This window comes from Heteronotia binoei, chromosome 10, assembly GCF_032191835.1.
Source record: "Heteronotia binoei isolate CCM8104 ecotype False Entrance Well chromosome 10, APGP_CSIRO_Hbin_v1, whole genome shotgun sequence".
Lineage (NCBI taxonomy): Eukaryota > Metazoa > Chordata > Lepidosauria > Squamata > Gekkonidae > Heteronotia > Heteronotia binoei.
This window is the reverse complement of record NC_083232.1, coordinates 95833540-95856069: the sequence shown is the minus strand read 5'-3', so window position 1 is coordinate 95856069 and position 22530 is coordinate 95833540. Positions and strand designations below refer to the sequence as shown.

The 22530-nt window shown below is 42.1% G+C and overlaps 1 protein-coding gene across 1 annotated transcript in view; it reads left to right on the top strand.

Moving 5' to 3' along the window:
* The window catches only part of TGFBR1 (transforming growth factor beta receptor 1), a 35248-nt gene extending 19060 nt beyond the window's left edge, over nt 1-16188 (top strand). The window contains exons 2-9 of the mRNA XM_060247805.1: nt 2365-2616; nt 3333-3575; nt 6162-6392; nt 6900-7067; nt 9050-9206; nt 11021-11145; nt 11587-11717; nt 12615-16188. Of these exons, the coding sequence (XP_060103788.1) occupies nt 2475-2616; nt 3333-3575; nt 6162-6392; nt 6900-7067; nt 9050-9206; nt 11021-11145; nt 11587-11717; nt 12615-12740 (1323 nt within the window). The 5' untranslated portion in view covers nt 2365-2474 and the 3' untranslated portion in view covers nt 12741-16188. The remainder of the gene's footprint in view (nt 1-2364; nt 2617-3332; nt 3576-6161; nt 6393-6899; nt 7068-9049; nt 9207-11020; nt 11146-11586; nt 11718-12614) is intronic.
* Nucleotides 16189-22530: the final 6342 nt, after the last annotated feature.

The window sequence follows — 22530 nt, the reverse complement described above, 5'->3', positions numbered from 1 at the left end:
AACTTTAACTTTTAATGCACCCTCCAAGCTGCCAGCTGGCTTGGCTTGATGGAGAATGATATAAAAAGACACGTGCCTTCTCCAAGCTGGCGGATGTGGCGGTGGGGGCTTTGAGAGCCACACGATATGTGTGAAAGAGCCACATGTGGCTCCTGACCAGCAATTTGACCACCCCTGTGGTAGAACAACTTCTGCTTTCCATTTAGATATATATTGATGACCAGTTTGTAACAATTAGTTCTTTTAAGAACAGTTACATTTCTTTTAAACGCATGAAGCAAATTTTCCTGATTTCAGCTTCATTTGGCTTTTGGAAGTTTTGAGCTGTTCACGTAGCCTAAAAGTTAACATGCCCTAAACTGGATGGCCAAGGTTAGCCTGATCTTGGAAGTTAAGCAGGGTCAGTCTGATTAATAGTTGGATGGGAGACCAGCTGAGAACGACTGAAGTCTATGGCCACCACTGGCAGCTGAAGGGAGAGTCCCCTCCGGGTCTGTGCCTTGTTGGGCTTAAGTGTCCATGGCTTTTTTTTTAAATGCATATCGGACTTTTCTGTAATTCCAGGTTGCTGGACTGAACCATACCTAACTTTGTTTCTGAGTGAAATCTATTTCTTCATTTAGCAGCATACACTGCTTTTCCAGAAAGTTCAAAGCAGCTTGCATAACAACAATAAAAATTAAAATTAATGAACTCATAACAGCACCAGATGTTTAAAATGAGCAGGAACATGCCAGGAATTGCTCCAGAGTTTGGAGCATGAAGTGGAACAGTTTAGGAATCCAGTCCCACCCTTAAAAATGTCCTCCACGATTCCCTGTCCCCAATCTTAAATTGAGCTGGGGGTGGTGGTGGTGGTGTTTGTTTAATTTACAGAATCATTATTCTGCCCACCTAGGAAGTCCTCAGTGTAGCTAGACACAGCTACCTTATCAAAGTGGTACAGTTTTTTGGCTTTTGTCACCCACATAGGGGCCACCAGTTCACTATAAAATATAGCAAGTGAAAAAAAGAAGACTGCAGATTTATACCCCGCCCTTCTCTCTGAATCAGAGTCTCAGAACAACTTACAATCTCCTTTATCTCCTTCCCCCACAACAGGCACCCTGTGAGGCGGGTGGGGCTGAGAGGGCTCTCACAGCAGCTGCCCTTTCAAGGACAACTCCTACGAGAGCTATCGATGACCCAGGGCCTTTCCAGCAGCTGCAAGTGGAGGAGTGGGGAATCAAACCTCCCAGATAAGAGTCCATGCGCTTAACCACTGCACCAAACTGGCTCTCATTACACTACACCAAACTATGATGAATTGCAGAAATCCCATGTTCCCCTTTAATTATTTTGCCTACACTGCTCACGACCTCTGCATTGTCCCACATGCTTGCCGCGGCCACCTCCTGTCTTTTTAAAAACCTGGGAAGTACTGGGCCCTGGTTATGGACAGGATGGAGACTTAGAGATTTCTACTTTGAATGTAAATCTGATACAAGGTGCACTGTCTGCGACCTTGGCTGCTGCTGTGCAGAATCTCTGTCCTGTTTACCTGCCTATCAGAGTGCTCATATCTTTCTGCATACACTATCTGCGTTCGCTATTACAAGAAACTTAGTAAGGTAGACCCACATATTGTAGATGGAAAAGTAAGGAGATACAGGCTGGCCAAATATAATTTCGTGAGTTCATAGCTACTGTAAAGTTTGAGCCAGAGACTGATTTGGATACTCTTACCCTGTTTTTCTTCACTTGATGTGGACGAAGCAGCTTACAATATGAGAAATCAATAACAAAAACTACCAAATACAACAAATATACTAGTAAGCAATAAAGTAATCCGTAGGGGGAGGTAAAGGGTGCATAGTAAATGGTAAAAACTCTGCCCCGTGGCAGCAGTCTCTCCCCAGACACCCCCCCCCTTCATTGAGAAGTAGGGGCTGGAGCAGGGAGAGAAAGGAATGGAGGCAAGCAGCAGCTGAGAGAGAATCTGTATAGGAGGTGGTAGGGGGAAGGTTTAAAGGGGGCGTTCATGGGATTCAGACTTGATTTTGATTATTTCGATTTTGACATTCTGTTTGTTTGTAACCATCTGAAAGTGTGTCTGGAATGCTCTTCTTTTTTGAAAGCTGGAGGTCAGCTGTGGTGGAAAGAAAGTTTCTTACAGAAGCTTTTCGTCAAAGACTATATATCCACTTTATTCTTAGAATGACTTAAGATTTTTGTCTGATATTTCACCATAAATCATAATTATTATGTGATTTATAGCTATATATTTTAGCAATTAGGAGAGGAAGCGTATTTCAGGAGCACTTTCATTGCATAGCCTTAACTTTGGGTTAACACACTAATATTAAAATCTTGTCTTTGTTGTAGCCTTACAGTGTGTTTGCCTTGTTTGTGCAAAAGAGAACTATACGTGTACAACAGACGGACTCTGCATTACTTCAGTGACACGGAATGGAGATAAAATAATACGTAATAGCATGTGCATCGCAGAAATTGATCTGATTCCCAGAGACAGGCCATTTATTTGTACTCCATCAACAAGTGAAGGGGTTACTACTGTGCCTCATTGCTGTGACAAAGATTTCTGCAACAGAATTGACCTTCCAATTCCAACACCAGGTAAAAAAGTGTGTTTGTGTGCTTGTAGGTTTTTCTTAATTGTATTGCTTCGTGGACTTTTGGCTAAGATCAGGTGTAGCATCTTAAATATACAATGCATAATATGAGAAAAAAATGTTTAGATAAAATGAGCGTAGAAATTGGAATAGCCCAAGCATTTTGAAACATGGCTGCATGAGACCCGGCATGGTGTCATGGCTGGAGTCCAGGACTAAAATCTGGGAGTCCCAGGTTCAGATCTCCCTTTTGCCATGGAGGCGCATTCAACCTTGGCCCAGTCACATACTCTCAGCCTAACCTACTTCACAAAGTTGGTGTGAGGATCAAATGGAGGAAAGGAGAATAACGTAAGCTGCTTTAGGGTCTCCACTGACCCAAAATAAATCAAAATAAAAACTTTCTTGCCTTTATTCTCTTTCTAGCACAAAATAAGAAAGGCAGGAGGCACTATTTTTAAAGCAGTCCAGTTTCCTTCCTCCAGCAAGCTGTGTCATTCACACAGAACATGTGATTTTCTCTGCCCCCCTTTTTTGACGAGTGGGCTCCCAGCTGATAGTATGGGGATCATTGTTGGGCTCATGAGTACTGGAGGGGCAAAACTATGTGCAGTTTTATACCGTCACACAGACAATTGAAAACTACATAATGTTTAATTGACAGGTGATTTTTCTCTGCCCCTTTTATGCCTTATCCTTCTTCCTTCTCTCCACTTCTAGTTCCTGCACCAGGAAAGCTTCCTTCTAATTTAGGACCAGTGGAACTGGCTGCTGTTATTGCTGGACCAGTCTGTTTTGTCTGCATTTCACTCATGTTGATTCTGTATATCTGCCACAATCGTGCTGTTATACACCATCGTGTTCCAAGTGAAGAAGATCCTTCCATGGATCGCCCCTTCATATCCGAGGGCACCACTTTAAAAGATTTAATTTATGATATGACTACTTCAGGCTCCGGTTCAGGTAATGTAGGGGTTTTTTTAATGCATTCTGGTAAGGTTTTTTTTAAAGGCAGTGTGATTAATAAAGTAAAGGTAGTCCCCTGTGCAAGCACCAGTCATTTTCGACTCTGGGGTGTTGCTTTCACAATGTTTTCATGGCAGACTTTTTACGGGGTGGTTTGCTATTGCCTTCCCCAGTCATGCACTAATATAACTTATTGCTAAAGAAAAGGGGGAAATGTGGCCTTTGTAGGAATAATAACTAGGACTTCCATTACTGCAAAATTGTGGTTGTAGCTAGACGCAGCATCTCTTTGTGGTACAATATGTAGTTTGATGTTAAGATGTTGTTGTTTATAGATGTATTTGATTTTAAATGTAAATATTTTCATGGAAGAAGGAAATTTGTCTCTGGGTTTAAATGAAGTAAAATAGTCAAAGTTTGAGTCCAAAAGTACCTTTCCTATTCTGGGTATAAGCTTTCATGTGTACGCATGCTTTTTCAGATACAGATTGTGCATGGACGCTCATACCTAGAATATAATTTTGTTGGCCTTAAAGATGCCACTGGACTCAAACGTTTTGCTATTTCAGACCAACACGACTACCCACCTAAATCTAAAAAAATCAAATAGTCTTAAATGTAAATTGCCCAAATCCATCCCCCGTCTTCTGGTTAAGGTATGAAAGAGCTAGTGCTGTTGTCATATATGGCTGCTTATTCTGGATATTTGCAGGCTCCCACTGACAGCCTTCATATACATATTGAGCATTAAAAAAAAAAGGCAGGAGGCTCCCTGGAAAAGTGGACCAGTCACCATCATCTTGGAACTCCCGAGAAAGACCAGAACCTCTTGAGCGATGCTTTGTTTGTTGCCCTAGTCGTATAATTGCGGGTTTTGGAAATGTCTCCTAGGATCAACAGGATACTGTTTGCTCTGTTGATCTGTAGGCAGAGATTACGAAGAGCAGACGTGTAAATGTAATAGATGCCAAATCTGGTTTTGAAGGTAGATTCCAGGGAAGTTACAAGCCAGCATGTCAGTTCAGTGATATAAACAGTGGGCATTATTACATCACCCATTGCATCATCCAGGAAACTGGATATCAAGCTGAGCAGCCCTCACTGTGCTACAAGCCATCATGATAGGGCCACAGGGTTCATTGATGATAACAGTGAGCATTATTAGATCACCCACTGAATCATCCGGCAAACTGGATGTCAAGCTGAGCATTCTTCGCTCAGCCAACATGATAGGGCTACACAGTTCAGTGATACAAACAGTGGGTATTATTATATCACTCATCTAACCCTCAAAAACTTTGCCCAAGAAGGAGATCTGGTCTGTAGTTCCTGGTTTAGAATGGGTTTCTTTGATGGGCAGGACACAGTGATGTAGATTTTCTAGAAAAATATGAATTGGAATTTTTTGATGCCTTAACTAGAATGAGTTTAGCATATTTATCTTGACTTTTATTTAATAAACAAAAATTTAAAGGTACCCCATGTTAATTTTATGTCCCACTAACAATGGATACTTGAGCTGAAATGTTTAATGAGGGAGAAAAATATGGTTTAAATGTCATGGTCAAACAAATTCGTACATTGAAATTACTTTTATTGGAAGAGCTGTGCATATTATGTAGTCCCAGTTGTCCACTCATCTGTTTCAAATGAAGTTGGCTGAGGCATCTCAGTTTCATACCTCTTGTATTACATTAAATTGTGTTACATTAAATATTGGAGAAGACTGAAAAAAAGCCAATTCAAAATTAGAATGCATATCAGAAATTTCTCTGTCAAAGTAACTTACAATAAGGTGAATGGACACATCAGTTGGATTAGTATAACTAGAATGGACATGGACATTTTTGTTAAATATGGAAGAGATGTCTCCCTTTTGTTTTTTAAATAAATAGTGTAAGTACCTTCAAAAGGGGGGAATTTTTTTTGTGTGGGGGGTAATGCATGGGGGTAATATACACTGCAAAAGTTTGTAATAGGATTCCATTGTTTGTATAATTTGGGATGGATCCTCGCATCTTTCTACTGGTGGAAGCATTTTGTTCCTCTTTCCCCATTGCTCCTTGACACTCCTAAAAAGGCTGTATTGAGGATTAGGATCTTGTGCGGAGAAAAAGTCCCATGGGGTAGGTGCTGCAGTGAGGTAGGAGATCAGACAAAGCACCTTCAGAGATCCAGCTTGCTGTTGTGGTTAAGAGTGGCAGACTCTTAATTTGGAGAACCAGGTTTGATTCCCCACTCCTCCACATGAAGCCATCTGGGTAACCTTGGGTCAGTAACAGCTCTCAGAGCTCTCTCAGCCCCCCCACCCAAAAAAACCCCAGCAGGTCTACTTGGCTACTAGCTAGTGGTGCATAACACTAAAAGAGTTAGAACTTCTGGCTGCCAGACAATCTTAGGATCTCCTGGCTATATTTCATACAATAATATATGGTAATTAATTAATTGCCCCTTCTCTGTCTCATGTCAGAAGAAGGATACCAAAATCCAACTGACTTTTGTGGAATGACAGATAATTTCAGAATCACAAGCTTTTTTATCATTTGTTTGCCGCTAGTTACAGAATGGTTTTTAATTTCATAGGCTTACCATTACTTGTCCAAAGGACAATTGCAAGAACAATTGTACTGCAAGAAAGCATTGGAAAAGGTCGCTTCGGAGAAGTTTGGCGAGGGAAATGGAGAGGAGAAGAAGTTGCAGTGAAGATTTTCTCATCAAGAGAAGAACGCTCCTGGTTTCGTGAGGCAGAAATCTATCAGACTGTCATGCTACGTCATGAAAATATCCTTGGGTTTATAGCTGCAGACAATAAAGGTTAGGAAGAATGCCTGATTTGCTTGGCTTGTAAAATTCATGATGCCCTCCAGGTGGTAGTTTTTGCGTTTCATAAATGAGAAATTGGCGTAGTTCAGGAATATAAGGTGCTACAAGAATGAGCCCTGAATTTCTTGGAACAGAAGATAATTGCAGGGAAAATTCAAACACTTGCAATGAAAAATAAATTGCTCTCTCTTGTGTAAAATGCTATTTTTTGCTTGTAGATCAAACAATGGCTGATAAACAATATTTTTGTGACTTCCAAACATTCTGGTCTCAAAAGCATATAATCTGCATCTTCAGTACTGCATCTGTTAGCTGTCTAAATCTGATGGATATGAATGGAATTTAAGCAGCTTAATAGTGTGTAGAATTACAACATCTGCTATTTCTTGTTTTAACTAGATGTACAGTACTTTCTGTTCATTCTTGAATGAAATATTGACCAGGTTTGGTGTTGTCAGGATTTTTGTTTTGTTATTAATTAATATTTCTGCTTTTCAGATAATGGTACATGGACACAGCTGTGGCTAGTGTCAGATTACCACGAGCATGGATCTCTCTTTGATTACCTGAACAGGTACACGGTGACTGTGGAAGGCATGATAAAACTAGCTTTGTCTACTGCCAGTGGGCTTGCACATCTTCACATGGAAATTGTCGGCACTCAAGGTAACTTGCCACACGGAGTCTGCAGCCTGGGATATAGATGAATAGTTAATTAAAAGGCTTAGAAGGGAAGATGTTATATGAAGTTCAGGTTTTGCTCTCGAAAGTATATCTATTCCGGCAAAGTACATTTCTCAATAAGTCTGTACAGTTTTGAGTATAATATGTCATATCAACTGGGGTGCAGTTAGTGAGCCACTGTAGTGTAGTGGTTAGATTGTTGGAGTAGAACTGGCAGAGACCTGGATTCAGATCCTCACTCAGCTTGCAGGCTGATTGTGGGCCAGTCTTGCTGTCTCTGCCTGATCTCCCTTACGGATGTTGGGTGGATAAAAAGGAGAAGAAGAAGACTGCAGATTTATACCCCGCCTTTCTCTCTGAATCAGAGACTCAGAGTGGCTTACAATCTCCTATATCTTCTTCCCCCACAACAGACACCCTGTGAGGTGAGTGGGGCTGAGAGGGCTCTCACAGCAGCTGCCCTTTCAAGGACAACTCCTGCGATAGCTATGGCTGACCCAAAGCCATTCCAGCAGCTGCAAGTGGAGGAGGAGGAGAAGACCACAGATTTATACCCTGCCCTTCTCTCTGAATCAGAGACACAGTGGCTTACAATCGCCTATATCTTCTCCCTTCACAACAGACACCCTGTGAGGTGGATGGGGCTGAGAGGGCTCTCACAGCAGTTGCCCTTTTAAGGGTAACTCCTGCGATAGCTATGGCTGACCTAAGGCTATCCCAGCAGCTGTAAGTGGAGGAGTGGGGAATCAAACCCGGTTTTCCCAGATAAGAGTCCGCGCACTTAACCACTACACCAAACTGGAACCCTGTCCTGGAAGGAGCTCTGTGTAGAAAGGGTAGTATCTAAATGTGATAGAATTCTTGCTCCACTAGACAAGAGAGAAAGGTGGACAAAAGGAATGTCCGGCTGCTAGAAAGGGAGATGCCAGTACTATATAGCAGCAGTTCCCAGCATTTTCAGGATGGTGACCCACAGGTCCAAATTTACTTGGTATGGGGACCCATCCAGGGCTGGCCCAAGGTTTTTTTTTTTTTTGGAGTCCTAGGCAAACTTGGCACCATCTAGTTTGGCATTCCATTTTCCACAGTGGCTACCTGATGGTTTTGAGAAACCAGCAAACATCACGCAAAGGGCATAGGTGCCCCACTGTGAACTCCAGGCAAGGGGCATTCCAGCACACCCAGCCTTTGCATATGGGGGTTATGTTCCAGCCTCTGACTACCCTCTCCTTCTCCATTATTTCCTCTAATCTCCCCTAAGATTCTCACTCATTCTGGCGTCCATCAGGACACATTTTAGTCTATTAGCATGTATATGCAGTGTAGAAAAAATAAAAGATCCAGTATCTAGGTTCAGATTTTGGTTTCCAAGATACAAAAGAGAACAGTGGAAAGGGCAGGGGTGACCATTAGGGTGGACTGGCCCACGACCTGCTTGCAGAGGCTTTGTGACCCGCAGGTTGGGAAATACTGCTCTATAGCAGCTCTGCATGTCAGTGCTTCAGTAACTAAAGGTAGAGCATCTCCTGATCTGTACCTGCCAATCTTTCATGGATTTTACTGGGTATAATGCCTCTAGTGATTGGAGGTCAAAGAATGTGCTTCAGCCCTGTATCATGCAGTGCATGGGACCTTATTCTTTTATCTAAGACTGTCAGATGGATTTGGCTTCAAGATGAGAAAGCACAAAGCCTTTGTTTGTAGCAATATCTCTGCTTCATGTTACTTCAGTAATTTAGTTCGTTCTTTATGTTATACAGATTATTTCAGGCATTTGTCATTCTACTCTGTGATAGCCTTTGCAAGTTTTAAACAATACCCACAGGTTTGGGAGTACACTTATGCAAATTGCTTAATCTAAGATAAGAAACGAGCACAAATTCAACACTGAATTTGAATTTCAATGTGTAATCATGAAGGGCATTTCTGTATATAAGATACCGTTTGCGTGTGTTTTATTTCAGGGAAGCCAGCTATAGCTCACCGAGATTTGAAGTCAAAAAACATCTTAGTAAAGAAAAACGGAACGTGCTGTATTGCAGACTTAGGTCTGGCGGTAAGGCATGATTCGGCTACAGACACAATAGATATTGCGCCAAATCACAGAGTGGGAACAAAAAGGTAAGGTTGTTATCTTTTTTTAAAAAAGAATATATCCATTTATTTTAAGACTGATTATCATAGCTCTAAATTTGAAAGCAGCTATGCAGGATCCCTCTGGGCTCTGTGGAAACCAGACCTTCCTGGGTTTCAAAGTGAGAAGCCTTGATTATTAATCCCCATTTGGGTGTGAAGTCAATTGTTTCACATCTTAATCTATTTGATGGGATTCAGCTGCTGCCAGTTCTTAGATGAAGGCCTGGGTACGGCTGTAAGAAAGAGCTTTTATCTATTTTTCATGTCCTCTGCCTAGTGGATTATCTAGGACGGGTGGGTAGTGCCCTCCCTCTGAGACACTGCGCTGACACACTGAAGAAGTGTGCATGTGCATGAGAGCTTATACCTTGACTAAAACTTGATTGGTCTTAAAGCTGCTACTGGATTCACACTCTGTTGTGCTGATTCAGATCAACACTGCTGCCCACTTTAGTCTACACACACATGATTGAAAAATGTCTGGTTCTCTGAAGAAAGAACATGGGTCTGCCTTCTCCATGATCATCTTAGTATCTGAGGACAGTTACGTGGCTGAGCTGTTGCAGCTTCGTGTCTGCCTTGTTCTCACAAATGAAGTGGAAAACCAGTCTACCACATGAGACAACAGATATGAGTCCATATGATGGATTGTTCTTGCATACCAACGGGGAAAAAACTCTGCATATAGTGCAATGTTTGGAAGAAGCCTAGACTTTTCCTTAAGAAGCCAGTTTTCTACATGCAGGGATTGTTTTTTTTTCCCCCTGGAGAAGCATACAGCCACATGAATCTCTGCAAGCAAATCTTAATTTGTGTACCCAGACACATTTCCCACTTTCCCTGCCGTTAGCGAAAACAAGAAATAAATCCACCCAGTTTTAGCTTTCTTTTTTATAGGTACCTTTTATTTCTGCTTGCGGTTTTACAGTGCACTCTAGTGGCCAGAGGGATACTTGACAAGAAATATCCTTTGGATATTTCCAGAAAGCTGAATGCTCCCTTTGCTTTCCATAGCTGCTGTTTAGGCGACACACTGACAGCTGTTGGTTGCTCTACTACCTTATGCTATATGATCTTTAGGCACTAGGGGACCTAGCGACAGCAAGGGGAGAATCAGATGATTATTCCTTCCCATGTAACTGGTTGCCAGCTCTGCTGCAGTAATTGTACTAAGTAGCTTCATCGCCTCACAGTAGGGTTGCCGACCTCCAGGTGGTAGCTGGAGATCTCATGGGATTACAGGTGATCTCCAGGAGACAGAGACCGGTTCAACTGGAGAAAATGGCTGCTGTGGAAGGTGACCTCTATGGGATTATACCCCACTGAAGGCCCTTTCCTCCCCTGTAGGTAACGAGAGCAAATGAGATTTCACTGTATAAATCAAGGTCTGAAATCTGAGCTGTATAAATCAAGGTCTGAAATCTCACTCAATTTAACACACATCAATAGGTAACAGTTAAATGAATGTACTATTATTATAGTTGACTTAAAAAAAACCACTGAGATGTGGTTTGGGTTGAGAAGTAAATCTGGAATCATAGAATCACAGAGTTGGAAGGGATCTCCAGGGTCAGCTAGTCCAGCCCCCTGCACAATGCAGGAAATTCACAAATACCTCTCCCACCACACACACAATGACACCTGCTTTAGATCAGTGATAAATGTTCATGAGCCTGTCATTGTGCATAATGCTTTAGGTAGTTAACATTCTGAATTGGCTCGGTATGTATAGCTGCTTCTGGATAAGTGTTCCAAAAATATTGTGTTGTACATGATGTGCATTGTTTTTCTTTTGATAGGTACATGGCCCCTGAAGTACTTGATGACTCTATAAACATGAAACATTTTGAATCTTTCAAAAGAGCAGACATTTATGCAATGGGGTTAGTGTTCTGGGAAATAGCTCGCCGATGTTCGATCGGTGGTAAGTACAAATAGGAATAAAACAGAATTGTTATCAAAGATTTCAGGTTTTCACGGCTGGTAACATCATTAGGGTTTGTAGAATCTTTCGGGATCAAGTGCCGTGTTCTACTGGAGAAAGTTTTCCTTCCAGACGTTTCGTTCTCAGCTGCGGAGAACATCCTCAGTGGCGTTGCAGCCGGAGCAGGCGCTCAGACCTTCTTGGCTGCTGTGCATTGCACTCAATGCACAGCAGCCAAGAAGGTCTGAGCGCCTGCTCCGGCTGCAACGCCACTGAGGATGTTCTCCGCAGCTGAGAACGAAACGTCTGGAAGGAAAACTTTCTCCAGTAGAACACGGCACTTGATCCCGAAAGATTCTACAAACCCTAATAAAAACAGAATTGAGTTTGTAACTGTCATAATACAGTCTGTAACATGCATCTTTGTTCTGACCATCTCAGGAATCCATGAAGACTACCAGTTACCATATTATGACCTTGTCCCTTCTGATCCTTCGGTTGAAGAAATGAGGAAAGTGGTTTGTGAGCAGAAGTTACGACCCAATATCCCAAACAGATGGCAAAGCTGTGAGGTGAGATTTTTTTCTTTTGTAGAAATATTGGAAGTTCAGAGCTAAGCAGGGTTGCCCATGGATGGTAGACCTCCAAGGAAGACTGTGGAAAGGATGATGGCATACTGCTTCTGCTCATGGATGGGGTCACTATAAATCATTTGCAACTCAACAGCATGTTTTATTATTATGGCCTAGGACCTACCCATCTGTGGGACCGCCTTGCTCCACATGTTCCCCAGAGAGCACTTAGATCAAGTTCTCAAAATCTTTTGGCTGTCCCTGGGCTAAAAGAAGCTAGGCTAAATTCCACCAGAGCAAGAGCCTTCTCGGTTGCAGCCCCAATACTCTGGAATACCCTCCCAGTAGCCATCAGGGCCCTGTGGGACTTATCGCAGTTCTGCAGGACCTGCAAGACGGAAATGTTTCGGATGGCATATGACAGATATAACGGGAGAGGGCTGCCACCGCATCTGGATCTATCACGCTTCAGTACTAACTGCCTAGGATGAGGAAGGAAAATGTTATATGATCTGTCTGAATAGATGAAGTAGCACCGTTGCAGTTTTATTTGATTGTTTTGCTGTTTTAATATTGCTTATTGTTTATTGTGTATTTTATGTGGTTAGCCGCCTTGAGTCTGCATAGAATGGGCAGGATATAAATAGAATGCAAATAAATAAATAAATGATTGAAGTTTGAATGCTTTGAACTATTTAAAGCAATTGACATGTGTATTGCTGAAGACAAAGAGAGCTTTTGTGCCTTCTTAAAGGAGATGGATGCACGGTATGCCTTTGGATTTATGGGATGCAACTGATGACCACTCATGTTAACAAGGTTGACTAGTTGTGGAACAGAAATGTGGTTTTTGAGAGCCTGTGGCCTGCTGACCCAAGTTTGTTCCTTTCCTTCCAGGCATTACGAGTCATGGCCAAAATTATGCGAGAATGTTGGTATGCCAATGGTGCAGCAAGGTTAACGGCTTTACGTATAAAGAAAACACTGTCACAGCTCAGCCAACAAGAAGGCATAAAAATGTAATTTTGGAGGTGCTACTGAAGGAAACTCTTAAAAGTCCATGTCTGCACTTAGCTTGTGCGTTGAGAAGGCTGATCGTTCTACCTCACTGAGGGAACAGAAGGATTTGGCTGCCTTTTTATACGACATAGGAAGACAAGTGATTAGCCCAGGATTTCTGTGGATGTGGTAAATAGTTGTACATATTCTTACTGTGCACTGTGAACACCTCTTCCCACCCCCCAGGGCACTCGGACTTTTGTCTTGTCTAGCTTCAGTGCTGTGTAAAGGCTAATGCCAGTCTCTGCTAATCGTGTTGAGAACATGAAGAATATGCTTAAGATAATGGAGCTGGTGTACATTATTGATACAGCGCATTGAAGGATTTCTTGAAGGTTTTTTTTTTTAAGCCATTTGCTTTGGTCATGATGGTACACTGTATATTCTGAACCACTCTTGGATTCTTCAATTCAGATGGCATACCGGTTTTTTTCCTGGCTACTAAGACTATATCTTATTGGACATTTCTATCAGGATTCACAGACATGACCTCATTCACCCGGAGGAACATACACGACATATGCAATTCTATTTTGTACACTATTTCTGTTATTTTGCTTCAGACATTACATGCCTTCAAAATAGATTGTACTGTACCAGTAAGTGCCACTTTTTAATCTTAATGCAATTTAGTAAGGACATGCAAAGTCTTTGGTGCTTGTATAATGTTGAATACCATGATTCCTAGCTAAAAGGGGATTTCATATTCGCATGTGGAATTCCTTTTTTATTAACCAAAATTCTAATTCTGTAAGAATCTAAATAGCATATGAGTAAATTCAGTAATATTGTCTTAAGTTATGCATCATAATGAGTCATGGTGTCAGCAACTGTTTTCAGTTAAGTTAAGCTCTTACAAAGAGTGCTAGAAAATTATTTTAAAACCTGATGCAAAATTAATCTGTTAAACAAGCTTACCTCTCTGGTGTCGCCTTGTTTCTCCACAAACCTCACCTGCTTTCACAGCGGTGCTTTGTTAACAAATCAGCTGTTGCTGTGCTTTTTGCATGGTTGATGCATGCAGGCAAACATGTTTTTGCGCGTGGTTGGCCTCGCTGGATGCGGTTCACACGTGCAAAACCAAAGTTTTCCTAGCTTCTGGGGCTGCCGGGTGGACATCTTGCTTGGATCAGTTCACTATGCATATCAGTTAACAGACTGTTTAGCACTGCCAGGGCCATTGGATCTGAGTTTTTAGGGCTCTTTCCTTATGTTGTTGGAGTCCATGACAGTTGCCATCCGTCTGCCTTAGAAGAGAAAGCATTGGGTGTTTCCTTTGAAGGTCTCTTGCTTGTAGCTCCCACCCATTATGATGTGACAGCTGGAAGCTGGTGTTCTCTCAGCATACCTGACACACAGAGTTAACTATAAAAATTGGATGCCCACTAAATGCATTTATTTTCCATAATGGGTGGGAAAAAAAACTTACATGTCACGGTGTATCTGTTTTTGATTTTGCACATATCAAGACAAGACTTGTACACATTGCATTGCTACTAATATAATTTGAGAACAGTTGCATTTAAGAGGAAAGAATAAACTAGCTTTTAGATTTTTGAATAAGGTGGCAACCAAGAGGAATCAGAGGTTTGCTTTTTGTTAACCCATGTTATGAATTAAAAGTGAAAATCTGTTCTGAATTGCAATCAGTTTTGCAGAGGTGCAGGATAGAAATAGCAAACCTGCTGTTCATCATCTTAAATATTCATAATTCTCTCAAGCCAAAATTGATTTTTTTTCTATTGCAGTCTATTCAGCTTCCATAAGAGTGAGATTTGTAAAAAAATCACTGCAAAGTAGCTCAACAGAATACTTAATTGTGAGATTAATTTGAATTCTTAAAACAGGCTTTGCAAAATGCAAATTTTATATTGTGAAAACTGTACACAGCTATTTATGGCTGGGGCTGTGATATAACTTGAATTTTATTCATGTTTTCCATTGTTTGGCAATGTCTTATGAATGAGTGTGTGTATTTCATAAAATTTTTAAAATCCATTGCCTGTATAAAGTCAAACATAGGTCTTTTATATGCTTACCCAGGCAAGTATTAGTATTTTTAAAAGATTGTAATGTTCTGCTCTTTGGGCACCCGATGGGACCAAAATGTTTCAGCACTCAGACGTATCATTTCAAGGATGTACCAAAAGTATTACTGGTACTATACTGATGCAAACAAGCAGTTGTTGTAAATATTCACACACACACACACACACACAGTCTATCTTTAGTTGATTCTATGTTTTTTTTCATCAAGTTTGTTTTCTGAATAGCATTAAAGTTTCATTTCAGGTCACGGACACACGAGTATACAAGAAACAGTACACAAATTCTGTTACTTAAAAGTTTTGGCTGCATTTCTTGGGTTATTAGTCTTTGTTAGGGACCCTTGAGCACAGAGCCTTTTGTCATATATATATTTTTTTAATTTGCCTATCTAGAACTTGGTAGCCTTTCACACCGTCTTTGTCTGCAGTGTCCTTACGTATATACAGCAATGGCATAGTTTGGCAAATTTAATCAAGTGTAGCAAAAAGCTACTCTGACAAAATAACAAGTTATCAATTGGGTGCCATTGCTCTTGGTTTTAGTTAGCCTCTTGTTTATACTTCACCATTAAAGCAGTTACAATGGTATATGAATTCTGTTACATGTAAAAAAAAATCCAGTATGTCAGTTGCTTTAAACATAAATTACCTCTACGAAAGACCAAGGTACATTTACCTCATTTGTATATATGGTTTAATTTTTTTTTCAGAACATTCACAAGGTTGGTAATTTCACGCCTATTAAAATATGGGTGTTCCAATCCATAAATTCCCAGCTTTTCTGGTACTTAACCGGCTGCAATCCAAAGCTCAGCACGTGCTTGGATGTCACTTGGAGTGCCCATTAAGGCATGGCAAGGCTTCCCCAGTGGCCTCCATTTTGATGTGCTCTTATGTGGACATGTGCCTCCATGGTGAACTCCCTGGGAAAGCCTTACCTTGGTGGGAACTGTGTGCACATTGTAGCACTTGGATGTTTTAAAAGGCCCTGGATCGAGCCATTTGTGTATTTCGTCTTGTGCCGAAATGGCATACCTTTATTTCCATGTTGTATTTTTTTTTTTTTGCAAATACGTTTGCAGTTTTATCAGTATAGCACCAGCCTTTCCAGAGCTATGTAGTTAATGACGTACAATTTTTTTTTTTACATTTTGGATGATAGATTTTGAGATTCTGTACTGATGAGTGTCACTTTTAAAGCCTTATTGAATTGTTCATTTTTCCTGTATATGCCTGATAATTATGTATTTGTAGAGTATACACCAGTGGGTTGTAAATAATAATAGATGAGTGATAATTATTGTTAAGTGCTAACACTACAGTAGAAAAGAATAAAGCAGTGGCAGATTTTCTTTTTTAGTAAATACATGAATCTGTGTTATTTTGGGGAAATGAAGGCTGAATTATGCCAAATATAATTTCTTACTCATGTTATAGATTGGTCTCTGCTAAATGATCATGTGCTTAAATGCAAGAATCTCCTAGCTTGTGTTAATTTGAAATTTTATGTTGTGGTCTGAAAAGCTGCCTAGACTCATTCAGGGGTCTTGCTGGATTTTGACATTTCTATCACTGCATCACTGCATATAGCAGATCCCATACTACATCACAAACTACGTTTTAAATTCCACGTAAGTGAAATTTAAGACCAATTCCCCACTCGCCTTGCTCCAATCTCGTTGCTCCTGTTCCCGCGGCACTTCTGCTGGATTTCGCACAAGCTGCCCCGGTTTCTGCCTGCTGCGGAGAGAACTCAAAAAGGGGTGGAGCAACTTGCCATCCCAGGGCAGCTTGTGCAAAATCCATCAGAAGCACCACGGGGAAAGGAGCAATGAGAGCAGAACAAGGTGAGTGGGAAATCGGGGTAAGTCTCAAAGTTGTCTCGTGTATTGCTTTGCCCTGTTTTCCACCCCTTTGGAATCCAACCACCCCTTCCCTTTTATAATAAACTTTCTTTTTTCTATAAAAACATTTTGATTTAATTTCAGTTTAATATGTTTCTCTAGGATATTTTTCTTAATCTCTTCCCTATGCGCTAAACTGCTTGGAGGCTAACTAGTTTTCTATAATGTAGCCTTCAGGGATTACACCTTATTTCTTTATGCATCTCGTACTGCCCTAGAAGGAACCCTTAGCGAAGCAATCTAGATGTTCTCAGGAGGGTCTCCTGAGTGGTGGTAGCTGTTGCCAGGTTCTTACCAAGGATCCCTTAGTCTAAGGTGGGAGGTGCCTTTCCTAGTTTTCCAGCCAGGAAAGGCACCTTCCCCCCATCACAGTTTGTTCTGACCTAGATGGCTCAGACTAGTCTGACCTGGTCAGATCTCAGAAGCTGAGCATGGTAGGGAAGGCCGGGATCATTACACGGAGAGGTAGGCAATGTCTCTTGCCTTACCAACCTCAAGGAGTTGCCAGAAGTCAGCTGCAACTTGAAGGCAACAAACCAAAATCAGGTTGCTGTGCAGAATTGCAAAGGACTTGAGCAGTATTCAAGAGAAGAGTCTAAATGCCGCCTCTAGCTCGGAGCTTAGAGCACTTCTCTTTGGCTTGGGCCTTGCATTTCAGTTGATTTTTGTAACCGTATTTTGTGCTTGCCTGAACCAGAAAGCCATCATTCACAGATAGTGTATTAAATCTAAGTACGTAAATGGAAAAAGTTAGTTGAAATGTCCTAAATCTAAAAGAGTAACTGGCTGGAGATGAAAGTAAAAGAAGTAATTTTTATCACTTTAAAAATATGTTTTGTTGATCAGTTCTCTTATCATCTTTCAGTGAGCTTTATAATTTGCATAAGAATTCCCCCTCCCAATAACCTTGTGAGATACTGGGTCTGGCAGTAACTTTCTCAAAGCCATCAAGGAACCTTTTGAACCGGGTTTTGCTGTATCTTCAACATACCAGCTACTGTACAGTATTAGCCTTCTTACTGTGCAGTTTAGAGACTGGTTGCTGAAACCTCAGTCTTTATTGTAATCCATGTAAGTTTAATTATCTTACAGTGCATTCCTATGCAGACTAATTAAGCCCCAGCATATGTGTCTGCAATTTAACATCTGAATGTGACCCCATTGCTTTGCCCTAAAATAGAACTGAGTGTTGGCTATAGTGTGAATTAGTTATACCTTCACTCAAGCCAGCTTGCTTTCTGCTGCAACAAACTTCAGTGTTTAATGCCTCATTTTCATTTCCTTTTTTGTGTGAGCTTGGAGGGAAAATTGGAACAGGACTAGGAAAGAAATGATCTTAGAGTGTAATATGCATGCAGCATCTACTCCCTCCGGGGGTGGACTGGGGAACAGCCACACTAATATTAAACACACCTGGAAAAAGGTTCCTGAGTGTAGGATTTGCAGGTCAGTGATAAAGCACACCACGTAGCTGATGTATTGTTGATTGCTAGAAAGCAAATCTGCCAGCAAAGCTGTTTTTTAAAGGCCAAAATATAAACCTGATTTAAAAGCGTGAAGTTTTGCCAATATGTGTCTGTTTTTGATATTTTTTCTCGTTTGATGTTTCTGGAGGGGAAAAGTTTTGAATAATGTTTCCATAAAAGTGCATCTGGCATCAGTATCTTTTGGGATATTTGTGTGTGTGTATGCGTGCGTGCTTACTTACATAATTAGCCACAGCACAGTTTGTCCTGGAACTCAGCTTTTGTTGTGGCTGCAATTTTAGAAGGTGAGTGAGCTAATTTGTCACTCCCGAGAGGCCTCCAAGATATCATGAATGCCAAAAGAACTGCAGCACAGCATCTTCCATTGCATTGTGTCCCAAATTGTCAGTGGTAGAAGCCGTCTTATTGCTATTGGTAAAAATTTTGGTAAGTGATTCAGATGCTACTGAGATCAAAGGCCAGTATTGAGATTCAAATTTGTTTTCTTTAACAAGTCATGATTTTAAAGTCGAGCTTCCATACAGCACGGTTTGAGTCTCCCCTCCATTAAAGATGGAGTCTGCCTCCAACAGGTGGTACATTGGAACGTCAGTATGGTATACTGGTTAGCAGTTTACTAGACAAGGGTTATGGAGACCCGGGTTCAAATCTCCATGCAGCCTTTGAAAGCCTTATGCGGAGGTGATTTTCTGCCAACCGCTCACAGTATAGAAGCAGGTATGTGTCTACAGCTCCTTGGAGGAAGGGTGAGATAAATGTCTGATAAATCCCCATGCCAGAGCTCTTTGTGATCTTGCCCAGATGGGGGAGAGTCCTGGTGCAGTTGTATAGGTGTGAGACTGCCTACTTGGTGATTTTTTTGGCGGCGGAAAGATCATATTGAGGGGTTTATGCACCACACATGTTGTAAACTCATAATCCCAAGGGGTTGTATGCTGTGGTTTTGCAGCATTTATCCTTTCCAAAGGTTGTGGTAATTCCCAATAGGGTTGCCAGGCCTGACTCAGGAAATATCTGGGGACATTGCGGGGTGGACCCAACAGCAAGGTTGTGACAAGTACAATTGAACTCCGAAGGAAGTTCTGGCCATTACATTTAAAGGGACTGAGTGTGAGGTTCTGTCAGTAATTGACCCAACTCACCAGTTCTCATATTAAAAGAGTAAGAGGTTCATTGAGTTCGGATACATAGCATGTGCCTTGTGCTGCGAACAGCCAAAGCCAGGAATAGCAAAAGCAGGACAGGAACAAATCATGCAGTTATAGTAAAAACACACATGCAAAAAGTATCCCGCCAACCGAGGGCTAGTTCCCACGGAGGGCATGGAGGATCAAGGTCTTGGCTTGGGACTTTTTATTTACGGTATTTTATTTGATGGGATTCCTATCCCGTCAAGGCAGGTTCAGGACAGGTTACAACAAATACAATAAAAGCTTAAAATTCTCCACATAACAATATATATAGCATACAAATTACAAAATCACAAGATGGCAATATCTCCAGTTTGCTCACTAACATTCAGATTTAAGTAATGTGAGCAGATGAGAACAGGTCTAGGCCGATTTACAAAATGTTTCAACAGGTTTACAGCAGGAGGGCTGACCATAGCAGTCCATGGCTTCAGTTAAAAGCCTGGTGGAAAAGCTCCATCTTAAAGGCCCTTTGGAACTGTAGTCGATCCTGTAGGCCCCTGATCACCAGAGGGAGCTCATTCCACCAGGTCGGGACCTGAGGCAAAAAGGCCCTGACTCTGGTTGGAGCTAAATGAACCTGCTGGAGGGCCACCATTGATCATTGATCTTAATGCCCTTTGTGGTACATACGGGTAGAGCCAGTCCTGCGGGTATGCTAGTCCCTGGCCATTTAGTGCCTTAAAGGTGAGTGCCAAGACCTTGAACATGACCTGGAACTCTCTCAGAAGCCAGTGCCGTCTGCAGAGGACCGGCGGAATGTGCTCCCATAAAGGCGTCATAGGCAGCAGGTGCGCTGCTGCATTCTGCACCAGCTGTAGTTTCCGCAAGGGGAGGCCCACGTAGAGCAAGTTGAAATAGCCATCTTAGCCATCTACTTCCAGTCATTAAACCATAGAATCCAACCCTAGTGTTGTATCTTAGAATAAACCAGGATAATGACCCTTTAATCCCCCTTATCCCAGATGCATCTCATTCAATCCCCCTTATCCCAGATGCATCTTAGGGACGGGATGGTCGCTAAGTGGTAGAGCATCTGCTTGGTAAGCAGAAGGTCCCAGGTTCAATCCTTGGCATCTCCAAAAAGGGTCCAGGCAAGTAGGCATGAAAATCCTCAGCTTGAGACCCTGGAGAGCCGCTGCCAGTCTGAGAAGACAATACTGACTTTGATGGACCAAGGGTCTGATTCAGTATAAGGCAGCTTCATATGTTCATATTCCTGCCCCCCCCTCCTTTTTTAGTGTGTGTGTGTGTGGTGTGATCAGGTCTCAAAGTAAACAGCAGAGCAGGGCTTGTCAGAAGAATCTCCCCTCAAGAAGTGTGCATGCACAGGGAAACTTATAGCTGGAATAAAACTTTTTTGGTCTTATGGGAATCCCTTTTCTAGCGCGTACTTGCTCTCTTTCCTTCCACCTCCTTCCCTCCCTCTCCAAACAAGGGAAGACAGGCTTGGCAATGCAGCAGCAGCCCCAGTGGAGGAAGCAGGGGAGAGCAGAGGGAGCTTTTCTCTGGCATGCAGCACACACACTCTTTTCCCTTCCCCCTTGCTTCCTCCCTAAAGGAGGAAAGAGGCTTGGAAAAGAGCAGCCCCAGTAAAGGAAGTAGGAGAGAGTGGGGGGAGCTTTTCTCTGGTGCATGCACTGTCTTTTTCCTTCCCCCTGTGTGGCTTGGTGACCCAGCAACGGTAGTGGCCAGGAGAAGGAAGCAGAAGACAGGCAGTTGCTCATGGGCCGTATACCAGCCCTGCAGGGAATGGATGCGGCTCACAGGCTGCGTGTTTGACACCCCTGTAGCATTATATGCCTGGACTTTCAAAAGACTTTTGATAAGGTACTTTTGACAAGACTCCTGAGTAAACTTAGCAGCATCATGGGATAAGAGAATGGGTTCTCACAATGGAGGGTAGGAAGCAGTGAGGTCCCACAAGGATCAGTATTGGTGCCAGTGCTATTTAATTTATTCACAAATGATATAGAACTAGGGGTGAGTAGTGTAGTGGCCAGGTTTGCACTGCTACAGCACCAACCCCAAATCAGACTTTTCCCTGCAGCCACTGTGGCCGGATCTGCCTGTCCCGCATTGGTCTTGTTAGCCACCAGCGAGCCTGCAGCAGATATGGACTACTGCACCCTTCTTAAATCTTCGTTCGCGAAGTCAAGCCGAGAGAGAGAGAGAGAGAGAGAGAGAGAGGTTTGCAGATGAGGCAGAATTACTCAGGATGGTGAAAACCAAGGCTGACTGTGAAGAGCTCCAAGAGGATCTCCACAAACTAGGTGAGTGGGTGACAATGTGACAGTGTTGGTAAGTGTAAGGTGATGCACACCGGGACAAAAAAAAAACATCTTCAAGTATAGGCTAAAGGGGTTTGAACTTAATGAGACTAAGAGGGAAAAAGCTCTTGTGGTTGTCGTGGATAGCTCAATGAAAGTGTCAGTCCAGTGTGCTGTAGCAATGAAACAGGCAAACACTGTTTGGTATTATTAGGAAAAGGACTGAGAATAAAATGGCTGATATTGTAATGCCCCTGTATAGATCAATGGTGCAGCCTCATTTGGAAAACTGTGTGCGGTTCTAGTCACTGTATCTCCAAAAAGACATTCCAGAGCTGGAAAAAGTAAAGAGGAGGATAACCGAGATGATTAGGAGACTGAGGCACCTTCCCTATGAGGAAAGGCTAAAGATTTTGGGACTTTTCTGTTTAGAAAAGAGATAACTAAGGAGAGGTATAAAATTAGTAGGAATAAGGCCTGCTGTGAGGAAAAATATAACAGGCTCTATAAAGAGGCTCTGGGTGAGTGGCCCCCCCCTTTCTGTCTTCCCATCCACCCAAGGTGGCTGTTTTCTGTAGGGGAATTGATCTGACTTCAGTTTTCCATCTCCTCCCCCCTTCCTGCAGCCTCTACCTAGGAAAAGTACAGTCTTTCTCCATACTGCGGACCAAATGTTTCTCTCTCCCTTTTGATCTGCACAAAAATTTTCAATTTCCTGAGTAATTTGTTCAGGAATGCATAGAATGGCCTCCAAGAGGGCTAGAGGTGCTAAACTTGTGGCAAACTTTTCAGCATACGCTCCTCTACCTGCTGTCCAAGTTTGGTATGAATTGGATTTTGGGGGCAGAGCTACAG